Raw genomic sequence first — 10,964 nt, forward strand, 5'->3', positions numbered from 1 at the left:
TGACTTTTTAAAAATATTTAAAATTAACTATAAATTTTAGATTTTTAGCGAAGATTTTTTTATGTTGCTAATTCACTTTATTCGGTTTGCCAGTTCAACTGTCGGTTTGATCCGGTCCAAACCGGTCCAATCTAATTTCAATTTTTTTGCTATTTTAAAACCGGACTACTAACCGATTTCTGGTGCAACCTCCGGTTTTCAAACAGTGATTTTATCCTTAAATGATTCAACAATTTGTTATCATCTTAGCTCCATTGCTCTAATAATTCTACGAAACCTCAGATAAAGGAGTAAAATGAGGCAGATTAGCTAAGCTGTGGGTATTTTTAGCGAAACCCACGAGCTTATCCGCAATTGATATTTTATGTTAAGTTAAGGGGGCAAATTAGCTTTTGTTGGTTCTTTTAAAATAATTTCTTTAATTTAAAAAATGGTTTGACCATGTTGTCCTCTACTTCTCCACTGTCATTTCCTCCTTGACCCTATTGGCCTATAGTAATCTGCCTCTCTCTGTTACTGTGTTGATACTTAATTAAATGGCAGGAATACGGTTGCCTCCCGAAGAAGCGGACCTCACTCAGCAACAGCAAACCCGAGGAGCAGCAGCTGCTGCTCCAGGTGGCAGCGGCGCCGATCTGGTATCAGACGATGAGAGGTCCGTGGCAGCAGATTCGTGGTCAATTAAGAGTGACTACGGAAGTACACTAGATGATGATCAACGTCACGCTGATGCCGCCGAGGCTCTCTCCTCCGCCGCTCACTTCCGTGCTGCTTCTGATTACAAGTATAAAACTCGAATAGTTATTTTTTATTTAGTTAACTTTTCTGTGTGATTTAGGGTTTAGAAGTTAGAACCATACCAATGGCGCACTTTAGGTTTATCTAATTAATATTTTTGTAATAGGATGTTTAATTTGTTTGTAATATATGTTATGTGCGTGTCACAGTTCTGATAAGGAAGAAGCAGATGGTGAAGGGGTGACATCAATGCTAGGTCTCCAGAGTTATTGGGATTCTGCTTATGCTGATGAGCTGTCTAACTTTCATGAGCATGGCCATGTTGGTGAAATTTGGTAAGCATAAAGCATTTACTTTCTTCCATTTATTTTGTTGAGACAGTTGGTTATTTATTCTGTTTAAGCACCAAAAAAAGAGTTTACTGAAATCCAATCCTCAACAAAAAATGTACCAATTTTGAATGAATGAATTCAGAATTGAATCCCTAAACTTAGAGAGTTTTGGAAATTAAAATTGATAGCACTGTGAAGTACTCGTTATATACTTGCCAACCGAATATGACTCGCCTAAACATTAGTTCTGTTAGAGATAGTAAGGAATGTATGAAAGTCTAGGATTTAAGCTAAATTATATATTTGAAATTTGGAAAATCTGTTTTTTCGTCACAAAATATGACGAACAGTGTTCTTCATTCATTCACACCCTTTGGGCATTGTCCACATGCCAAACACCATGTTTCAGTTTTTTGATGAAAAACATTCATACTGAAGAACTGATAACTACTACTGATCAACTTCTTCCTCAAACTAATATCTAAAATTATAGACTTTCAGTTTAGCCCTGGGAATTCATTTTCAGTCACTCCTTTAGATGTGTCAGTATCATGCAAGTATTGCACCATTAATAAGCTCAAAATGTAGACTTTTTCACCATGTAATTCTATTTCCAGAAACAGGATGTACAAAGTGTTGATAATTCGACAATGGTTGCAGGAACTTTAAACATCAACCGATCTTGAAGTGCAAAGCGTTAATCCACAAATTTTACATGTTAAGTTAAGGAAGAGGAAAAGTTCAATTTCCAAAATTAACTTTGAATTAGTTGACTAGTTTTAGGATCTTGGGTTTAAAAACGTCACTTTAGGTTGGGATTTCTCTCTTATTTTTCAATTGTTTTATAAGAGTTTTAAGCTAATAAGCTCTGGTCCAACACAAAGCTCACAGCAGGAGATATTATCAATTGGTATTCTCTGCATGACTACGCAGTTCAGAATTTTTGTTTTTTAAAGTGCCTCTAAAAGTACGTTCTTTTTTTCATAAAGTGTTGAAGATGCTGATACGCTATTTATATTAGTTTATTATATAGTGAAGAGAGACAAAGTAAATACAGCTATTTTTGTTGAGACAGATTTGTTCTAGAAGGCTCTTTTGTTTTGGTTCTCCAGATCTAAATGGGTTAGGATATCTGGATGCATCCGTGAGAATGTATCGCTAAAGGTGAATTTACCATGTAATCAGAATTAAAGCACAAATCACTTAGTTAAATTAAATATCTTCCTATTGGATGATCAGTTATGTGGCATATTCATCGTACTATCTACCGTTTAATTTGATAATGTCATATGAAAGTAAATGTCAGATATGGAAAGATGGGTTTGCTACTTGAAATTATTCTCCAAGTATGATGGTCTTACAGTGAATCATTACTATCTGGACTTTATATATTTGTTTTTTTTTTTGTATATAGGTTTGGGTCTGATGTCATGGATGTTGTTGTTTCTTGGACCAAGAGCTTGTGCATTAAGATTTCGCAGGGTCACACTTCAAATCATGTGGATGTTGAACAGGATGATAAATATTTGTCTAGCTGGAGCGTACTTGACCTTGGAACTGGCAATGGTTTGCTCCTTCAAGAACTTGATAAGCAGGGGTACACTTTGATATTTTGCTCTATGTTCTGGTGTTTAATGTTAGTTCGATCAAGTTATTTTAGGCTTACTCTAATTCCAAAGATGCAATACTTAGATTGCAAGGTTTTATTTACTGAGACCACTGTTTGCTAATCTACAACATCGCCAATCCTGAAAATGATGCCCACCGTTCGAAACTTTTGCTGTGTTTTTATGAAGGATTTTGTTTGAAATTTTATAATGTAGGGGGTTTGGTAAGTTTTTATACACATGATTGGACACATAGACACAGATGTACACCTGCACATTCATGACAAGAAGTATACACAGCTCATTTTGGCATGTGAAACATTATTTGCTCGCATACATGCATGTGCATAGTGAGATACATTTAATGCAAATGTGATTTGTGCTTTGTCTGAAGCTTTTACTTTTTTCTTGGAATGTTGGCTGGGGGCGTTCAGATAGTGAAGAGATATTGACTTGCAATCTTTGGCTTCAGGTTTTCTGATTTGACTGGTGCTGATTATAGTGAACGAGCGATCGACCTTGCTCGGAAGCTTGCTGATCGTGATGGTTTTCCCAACATCAACTTTTTGGTATGAACTTTTAAATTATTATGAAATCATGGCAAACTCTCTTTATATTCGTTGCCTGTGTGAAACATTAAATATTCTTTAAATATATGACAATTCATTCCATGAGATCTGTGAACCCTAATTCTTAATAGGATGCATGGAAACCTTATGTTGGGTGAGTTTTCCTGTTTCGGAAATGTTTTCATTTCGGAAACTCTCAGAAACTCTTCGGAAACGTTTTGGGCCCGTTTCCGTAAATACTAATTTCCTAAAAGGAATCCTCAATATAAAAGAAATTCTTAAATCTTAGTTAAAAAAATCCTAAAAAAGGTTACCTATTAAAGATCTACTCAATTACCTATAAACTTATGGAATTTATTGATATTTTATATTTGTTATATATTCAAAGTATGGACTTTATAATTATGGAACTTTTAAAAATTTATTCTCATATGAATAAAATGTAATAATATGTTATATATATATATATAACATAATTTTATAACTTTTAAGATTTATAAATACACCCCTATATTTCTACTATTTACACGTTTCCCCCACGTTTTCGTTTCCTATATTTTCAAAAAATTCGTTTCACCGTTTGCATTTCGTTTCCGTGCAACTTAAATAATAACAAACCTAGTACTAAGCTTATTACTTATCAATGTTTACTTAAATGATCTTCCATTTGTTCAACTAAATTCCAATTTTTTAGTAAAGCGACAAAATAGTTCTGCTGCTGCTTGAGTGTTGAATTCCAATGCTAGGATTCAGTTAATCATGCTGATTGCTGATGTTTAAGAGATTTGACTTATCAAGCAGAGAAAGACTAGGAAAACTCTGTAGGAATTAGAGTGAGAGTCTGTTGGTTTAATCACAATTTGAGTTCAAGGGAGGAAAAGAGGTTCAATTGATATGAAGTTTTGACTTGTATCTGATATGCTAAGGTGAAACTAGTGTAGAAGAAAATACAACCCAAACCAATCAGCTATCACACAAAGTTCTAAATAAATTCTGATAGTTAATTTCTCAAAACCATGTAATAGCTATGTTACTTTAGCATTTGCAGAAACCTAAGAACCTGTTTTTCTCATTAAATGTAGTCATCGAAATTAGGGAATTTCTCATACTTCATAAGTATGAAAATTTCATAAAAGTACAAAAATTCCAAAATAAAGTATTGGAAAACTAACAAGGCTTGTTTTTTATTTGATCAAGTTGCTGCTCCTTGGTGTAGGATGACCTCGCTCAGAAACTTTGCTGAGTTTCAAGTATTTGCAGAAAATTGAAAGTTAACACCAGACTTGTACATTGTGGTTCATTCTGACATAGAATGCTTGACAATGTTTTCTTTTAATGCCTTTTTGATATGGGAGATAGAAACTCATAAAATGAAAGGTTTCATTATAGATAATTCATTGTGATTCATTTTCTTAAAACTATAATTGTTTGTGGATGATGCGGCCATTATTTCACAATTTCTCTTATAGTCAGTAGACTCAATACAAGTTTTTGTTTCATTTTATGGCTTAAGATGTTTCTCCATGTTGCATCCATTTGTCTTTAGGTTGATGATGTCCTTGAAACAAAGATAGAAAGACAATTCCAGCTTGTCATGGATAAAGGGACATTAGATGCTATTGGACTGCATCCTGATGGTCCTATCAAAAGGTAATTAGTAGTATTCTTCTGTTCCTCGTCTATAGAATTGTTAAATAGCATAAATTAGATCTGATTAGCTTCCAACCTCTTTAGGATCATGTACTGGGACTCTGTTTCCAAGTTGGTTGCATCTGGCGGAATTCTGGTAAGCATTTTTTTACGCTTGTCATACTACAAACCAATACACCCTTTTGCATTTTGCACCTGGAGGTCGCGACATTCCGTGTCTTTGGTTTTCATTTCATTAAGGCTTGAACTAATATTATCATCCTTCTGCGGCTATGATGATAGGTGATCACATCTTGTAACAATACAAAAGATGAACTGGTGCAAGAGGTAGAAAATTTCAACCACAGGACTAATGTGTCGCACGGGTCAGATATCTCTAAGGACCAAGTATCTAGAGATCATCCTGTCTTCCGATATTTTGATCACATTCAAACATATCCAACATTCATGTTTGGTGGGTTAGTGGGTTCGCGTGTTGCTACTGTGGCATTCCGCCGGAGCTGAAAAATAAATTTTATCTTGACAGCATCAGAATCATATGGTTAGTTGTCTTTTTTGGGGGGGAAATATGTCTTTAAGGTGTTCATGTTCGTGCATGATAGATGTCTTTTCTTCAGAATAACCTAATATTGTGTTTGAAAATGAAGCATTTAATCAAGATTTTTATGACAGTTTGACAAAACCATTTAACTTTCATATTTTCAAACAGTGCTGAATGATTAGAATTTTTTCAATTCAGAATAGATTTAGATCTCTTGCCTATAGAACTGATAATTTGGAAATCTTTGGTACTGATTGCAGATTGAATAACAGTTTAGGCTCTGTTTGGTTCAAATGAATTTTCACAATTTTAATTTATATTTATACTCGAAATACGATATTCAATTTATTTCACTTAATTTAATATTATTGTCATATTTAAAATTCGGAAAATCAAATACAAAAATTCATTTTTCAAATGATTTTCATGTAGAATTCATTTGGAAATGAAATGAATTGAAATGAATTCTACACTAAAATTGATCCAAACAGGCCCTTAGTTTCTCTAACCTGAATTTACATTATATCCAGATATGACCTTAAGTTAAGTTAAAATTACTATCACCCATGAAGTTAAGTTAAAATTACTGTTTTCCCTTTATGTTTTGAAAAATCATCGTTTCCTTCGGACATTTAGGTACTAGATAGCTGATGTCCCCTTATAAGAAGGTTTTAGTTGCATGAAATTAAAATGTTAGGAGAGGAATAGTGATTTTTTAAATTACAGGGGGAAATAGTAATATAATCTAACTTTAGGGATGTGATAGTAATTATTCCTTCTATTAGTGTCTTCAAATCACAAACATATTTACAGTTGGTCTAAATATCTAAACATGAAGGAGTCTGCTCTCGTCAAGCGATGCTAAAGCTTGTTATGCTTTGCTTGCTTGTACCTCTTTAAAATTATTATCTCAGTGAAATCCACAAAGTAGTATAATTCTTGAAAATTATTTTTGAAAGATGGACGGCTAAGATAGAGAGTTCTTGAACAGAATCAATCAAAGTTTGACACATGGCATTTTAGAGAGATTATTGTGTTTAATTATTTGATATTTTTTAGATTTTGAGAGAGTATTCTATAATCTGTTCTAATTGTCTTTAAAGTAGTATTAATAACATCTTAATTTTCAAAGTTAAGACATGTTCATGAGTCTTTTCCAATTAATAGAAGTACATTAATTTTCTACATTTATATAACCATCATGTGAAAAAACAGCGTACAAAGCTATAGTGCAGAATGCCCGTTTGATTACAGATCATCAGAAGTGTGTCATTTTTTTGAATTTCTCACGACTGTAACTGTTTTGATTTGATTTAATGAAATCATGTTTTCTTCCAAAAAAAAAAAGCTATTGAGTAGATTAATTTTAGCCTTGAACATACTAAAGCCTTAAAATTTAATACATTTATTTATTTTGGAAAAGGAAATATCAACTCTAAAAGTGTAGATGATAGAATTAACTCTTTTAATAACTTAATTTTCGACGTGTTCCTCAAACAAAGATGTACATTTTACATTAGCATTTTGGTTAACATGTACATAAATTGATTGGGGAAGATTATATCTTTTGCATGCCATTTTTTTTTTCAATTAAAATGAAATACTATACCAGTAATTTCAGCTTCATAATAGTCTTTCTTTTATAATTAAAAAACGTTGATTTTTGGATTAACAGATAACGTTTGGTCTGCCCACGGGATTAATTATATATAGATCAAATGAATTCTTCTCTTCTACTTTTATATAAAAAAAAAAAAACAGTAATGCCTGGTCAGATAAGCCCTCAGCTTAAGACAAAATAGACTTTCATGTTTACGAATTTCCATTAACAAATGTGATAAATTGGAAAATCAAACAAAAATTTGGGGACGGAGGATTTAATTAAGAATTCATTAGGTGCAACTAAACGTTGAATAAGTATATATATAATACATATAAAGTAAACGATGTTTTCAATTTTCAACTTTTTATATATACTACATATACTTAACCTCCATTGAGTTGGTCATAATAAGAATGATCAAATTAATGTTATTTGTTTGAGTATTAAAAAGATTAAGATTTTCAAAAATAAAAAAGAAATTGATTAGAGAAATGAAAATTGGCAATGAAAGTTTCACCATTTCTATTCCTATACATTCCCGGCAACACAAATTATTTTTACTTTTTTTATTTTCTAAACATGTGAATTGTATTTTGCTTACTTAACTCCGTTTTTCTCCTTTTTCTTAATCGTATCTTTTAGTGTGCAACTTTGTGTGTGCTATTTTTTGTGCGAAAGTTTTCAATATCAGAGCGTTTTGCCACTTCTCATTGTATCTTAATATATATTTATTCATCAAAGAAAAGTTAAAGCAATCATTTTTTTTAAAATAGTTAATTGTCATATATATCTTTATTGATTATTGTAACATTACAAAAGAAAATGAAAGTACTAAAAGTAAAAAATTATTACTATGTAAAATAAGGGTAAAAAGATATTTCTATGAATTAATTTATTTTATCTAGATAAATTAGTTTTTTCTAACTCTTTTGTTCGTCTTAAATTGCCTATAAATGTGCGACAGGTGGAATAATTTTTTTATAATTAAATAAATAAAATAATTTTTATTTTTATTTTCTCTCAAAATTAAATTACCATGACGGGAACTTATTTTGTTCAGTTGATGTTGATAATTAATAGCTGTCAGCTGATTCACAATTGTTGATTATGAGATTTGGTTAGCTATTTTTATTATTTCTTAAATGATTTATTTTCAATAAATTAAATTATATTGAAAGTAAAATGATTAAAATATTTTTATAAGAAAAAATCAGTTTAAAATTATTTATATAGTAAAAAATTTAATAAATTTTGTGATAATATAAGAACATTTCTAATTGCTGGATACCGAATCCTACAATAAATACAGTGGAGCCGAGTCACATGAGATCCATTCTCGGGTGATACCGGACTCCCTATAAAGACCTAAATATATGAAGAAGGCGTCGAATCCCTTGGGATTCGGCAATATACCGATGAAGACCGAATCCCATAGAATCCGCCCAAAACGCGTTAATCCGGGATTCAGGTAGACCGCCATATCTAGAAGTATCTTCCTATTTGGACACAAACTTCAAACATGGAAAGATAAACTCTATCTTAGGAAGGCGAGACTATTTAGGAAGACGTTCCTAAATAGGACTCATGTCTGAATAAGGTAGATCACGACAAATCAGGGTAAATCCCTACAACGTAGCTCGATCCCTACAAAGTAGGATTCACTTATCTATTACGACTCTACCAGCATATTCGGCTACTATAAAAGGAGCATGAGGTATGCCTAGAATCACAATTACATTCATATACTCTAAACGCTGCTCAAAGCTCTAAACTGACTTTAGTATCGGAGAATTAATCGGACAACCACCGTCCGATTAGTTTCTACCCTGTTTTGCAGGTCTCATTTACCGGTTCAGAAGACAGACTCTATCACTATAATGAACTCTTTTTATAGAGGTAAACTCTTTAGAAATTTGACAATAAATTAAAGTTTAGGAAGGACACTCTATCTTAACATTTTAGAATAGAAGGTGAATTTGACTTTCAACATGCTCCAGTTTCTATTTATGTTATATTTTATTTTTTAAAATAAATTGATTAGTTTTTTTCTTGATAAATACAATATTTCTTCAGATGGACCATTGATGACCCTTTATTCAATCTTTATCGACTTAAAGAGCTTTGAGCCTTTGACACACTAGCATTGAATTAAAGGGGGCATTTGCACATCTGATTAAGTTTAAGGATTCATATGTACCTTTTTTGTCATTCTACAATTTGGAAAGCTTATATTTCTGTTTTTTAAATAATAAAATAATAGTTGGAATTTCATCTAATATTTAAAAAAATTAAATTTATTGGTTATTTTATGTGATTAAATGTACACTCATATGTAGAATGTGTTAAAATTATAAAATTAGATGGCAAATTAAAATCTTGGATAATTGATTCATTACTTAAACATGTTAATTTTTTTCTCAAAGAAAATTTACTTCATAAGATTGATTGTGTCCTAAAAATAGATTACATTAAGCAGCTTTAAACTAAGTGAACGAATTCTGCTCCATCCTTTTTCCTTATTTTCTTGAGCATACGTAATGGCTCTATCAACCAACCTAAAACTTTCGTAGTTTCAGTTCCATTTTCGGAAATATTTGTTAAACTCTAAAATTTTATATTTTGTAATGACTAAAATGTTGAACATAAACTTTATAACAATATCATAAACTTACAATGAATCAATCAATATGAATATCCATCATTTACATTCGGAAAAAATATAGAAATAATAATATTTTCTACTGATTCAAATGAACTATTAATGAAACAATGCAAAGAACAAAAGTACCACTTACACAACTGAAACCAAAAGCACCAAAAATCAACCTTAAAAGATCAAGAAACTGAGATAAATCTGCTTGTTTCTTGATCTTATAATTGTACCCAGCTGCATAATTCCATCCATGTTCACATCTGCAACATCTCTCAAGCTTCTCCTTTACCTTAACTTCTTGTATTCTCTCTTTTAAAACACTCAAATTTTCTTCAACAATGTCAATTGATGACCTTCCTGTAATTACAATAATAATAATAGTAATTATTAATCTTTAGCTTTTCTTGCACGTAAGAAGAATAAAAAGAATTGTTTTTGCCTATTTTAATTTAGGGTTTAAATACCTTCATCTCTAAAGCTTTGTGCTCGAACTCGTACGATTCGACGGGGATTAATGAACTTATTATAAGATGGCTTTACTAGAGTTAAGTAACAAGAAGAAGATAAAGAATTAGAAGCCATAGATTGGTTGTTTTCTTGAGATGGTTTTGTTCTTTTTTTGAGTTTGATATGTTGATATGAGAAACTGAAACAGAAGTTGTCAGGGTGTATAGCCTGTATTCAATGCAAAAATTAACATCGCTTGATAACCTTTTTATATACGGCTTTACAAAAAAGAAGAAGACATTTCTTCCTATGAATTTTTCACGTAATTTTGTTAAATTATTAAATTTATTTAGAGAGTGATTTACTATGGGCTGAAATTGAATAAAAAACGTTTTATTTGACTTGAGACATAAGTTAATGTGCACCAACTAATATTTTAGTATTACTTATGTTAATTTCTAGGTCAAATTCAGGGTTTTGTAGTTGAATACAATCATGGAAGCTTTCCATTAAAAAAATGGGTGAAATGATTTAAGGATCCAAACAAAATTAAATTAATAAGCTTGGCGGCAAGGAAATTCACACGAACTACCCATTTTTTTATGAAAAAATTAGGAAAAACACTCTATTTTTTAAAATAATAATAAATTATACCTCAACAAGAAAAAGATAGACAAAATACCTCACCTTTTTAGCACTTTTATTTTTTTACTCTAAAGTTTTTTTTATTATAATAATACTTATTTCTTATTACTTTTTTACTCTAAACATTTTATTTTTACTCTCACATATGTATCTCCCTTTTTTATCAGATTTTCTTTTCT

General features: G+C 31.2%; 2 protein-coding genes across 2 annotated transcripts; one reads left to right on the plus strand and one right to left on the minus strand.

Moving 5' to 3' along the window:
- Positions 1-405: 405 nt before the first annotated feature.
- LOC126679142 (uncharacterized) lies at positions 406-5,592 on the plus strand. Its single transcript, XM_050374082.2, has 7 exons — positions 406-784; positions 948-1,073; positions 2,485-2,667; positions 3,150-3,246; positions 4,793-4,896; positions 4,981-5,032; positions 5,179-5,592. The coding sequence occupies exons 1-7, from the start codon at positions 537-539 to the stop codon at positions 5,398-5,400; spliced, it is 1,032 nt and encodes a 343-aa protein (XP_050230039.1). The 5' UTR covers positions 406-536; the 3' UTR covers positions 5,401-5,592.
- Positions 5,593-9,688: 4,096 nt separating this feature from the next.
- Positions 9,689-10,412, minus strand: LOC126679062 (uncharacterized). The gene is made up of 2 exons (XM_050373999.2): positions 10,158-10,412; positions 9,689-10,050 (listed from the first exon to the last, which is right to left on the minus strand). The coding sequence occupies exons 1-2, from the start codon at positions 10,273-10,275 to the stop codon at positions 9,779-9,781; spliced, it is 390 nt and encodes a 129-aa protein (XP_050229956.1). The 5' UTR covers positions 10,276-10,412; the 3' UTR covers positions 9,689-9,778.
- Positions 10,413-10,964: the final 552 nt, after the last annotated feature.

The sequence above is a fragment of the Mercurialis annua genome, linkage group LG4 (genome assembly GCF_937616625.2).
Source record: "Mercurialis annua linkage group LG4, ddMerAnnu1.2, whole genome shotgun sequence".
NCBI classification, from domain to species: Eukaryota; Viridiplantae; Streptophyta; class Magnoliopsida; order Malpighiales; family Euphorbiaceae; genus Mercurialis; species Mercurialis annua.

Excerpts from the sequence above, each read along its gene's own strand:
- LOC126679142 (XM_050374082.2), top strand. The coding sequence starts at position 537 with ATGGCAGGAATACGGTTGCCTCCCGAAGAAGCGGACCTCACTCAGCAA. Across the intron at positions 2,668-3,149 it reads CAAGAACTTGATAAGCAGGG|GTTTTCTGATTTGACTGGTG; the intron begins GTACACTTTGAT and ends CTTTGGCTTCAG. Across the intron at positions 3,247-4,792 it reads TTCCCAACATCAACTTTTTG|GTTGATGATGTCCTTGAAAC; the intron begins GTATGAACTTTT and ends ATTTGTCTTTAG.
- LOC126679062 (XM_050373999.2), bottom strand. The coding sequence starts at position 10,275 with ATGGCTTCTAATTCTTTATCTTCTTCTTGTTACTTAACTCTAGTAAAG. Across the intron at positions 10,051-10,157 it reads ACAAAGCTTTAGAGATGAAG|GAAGGTCATCAATTGACATT; the intron begins GTATTTAAACCC and ends TTGTAATTACAG.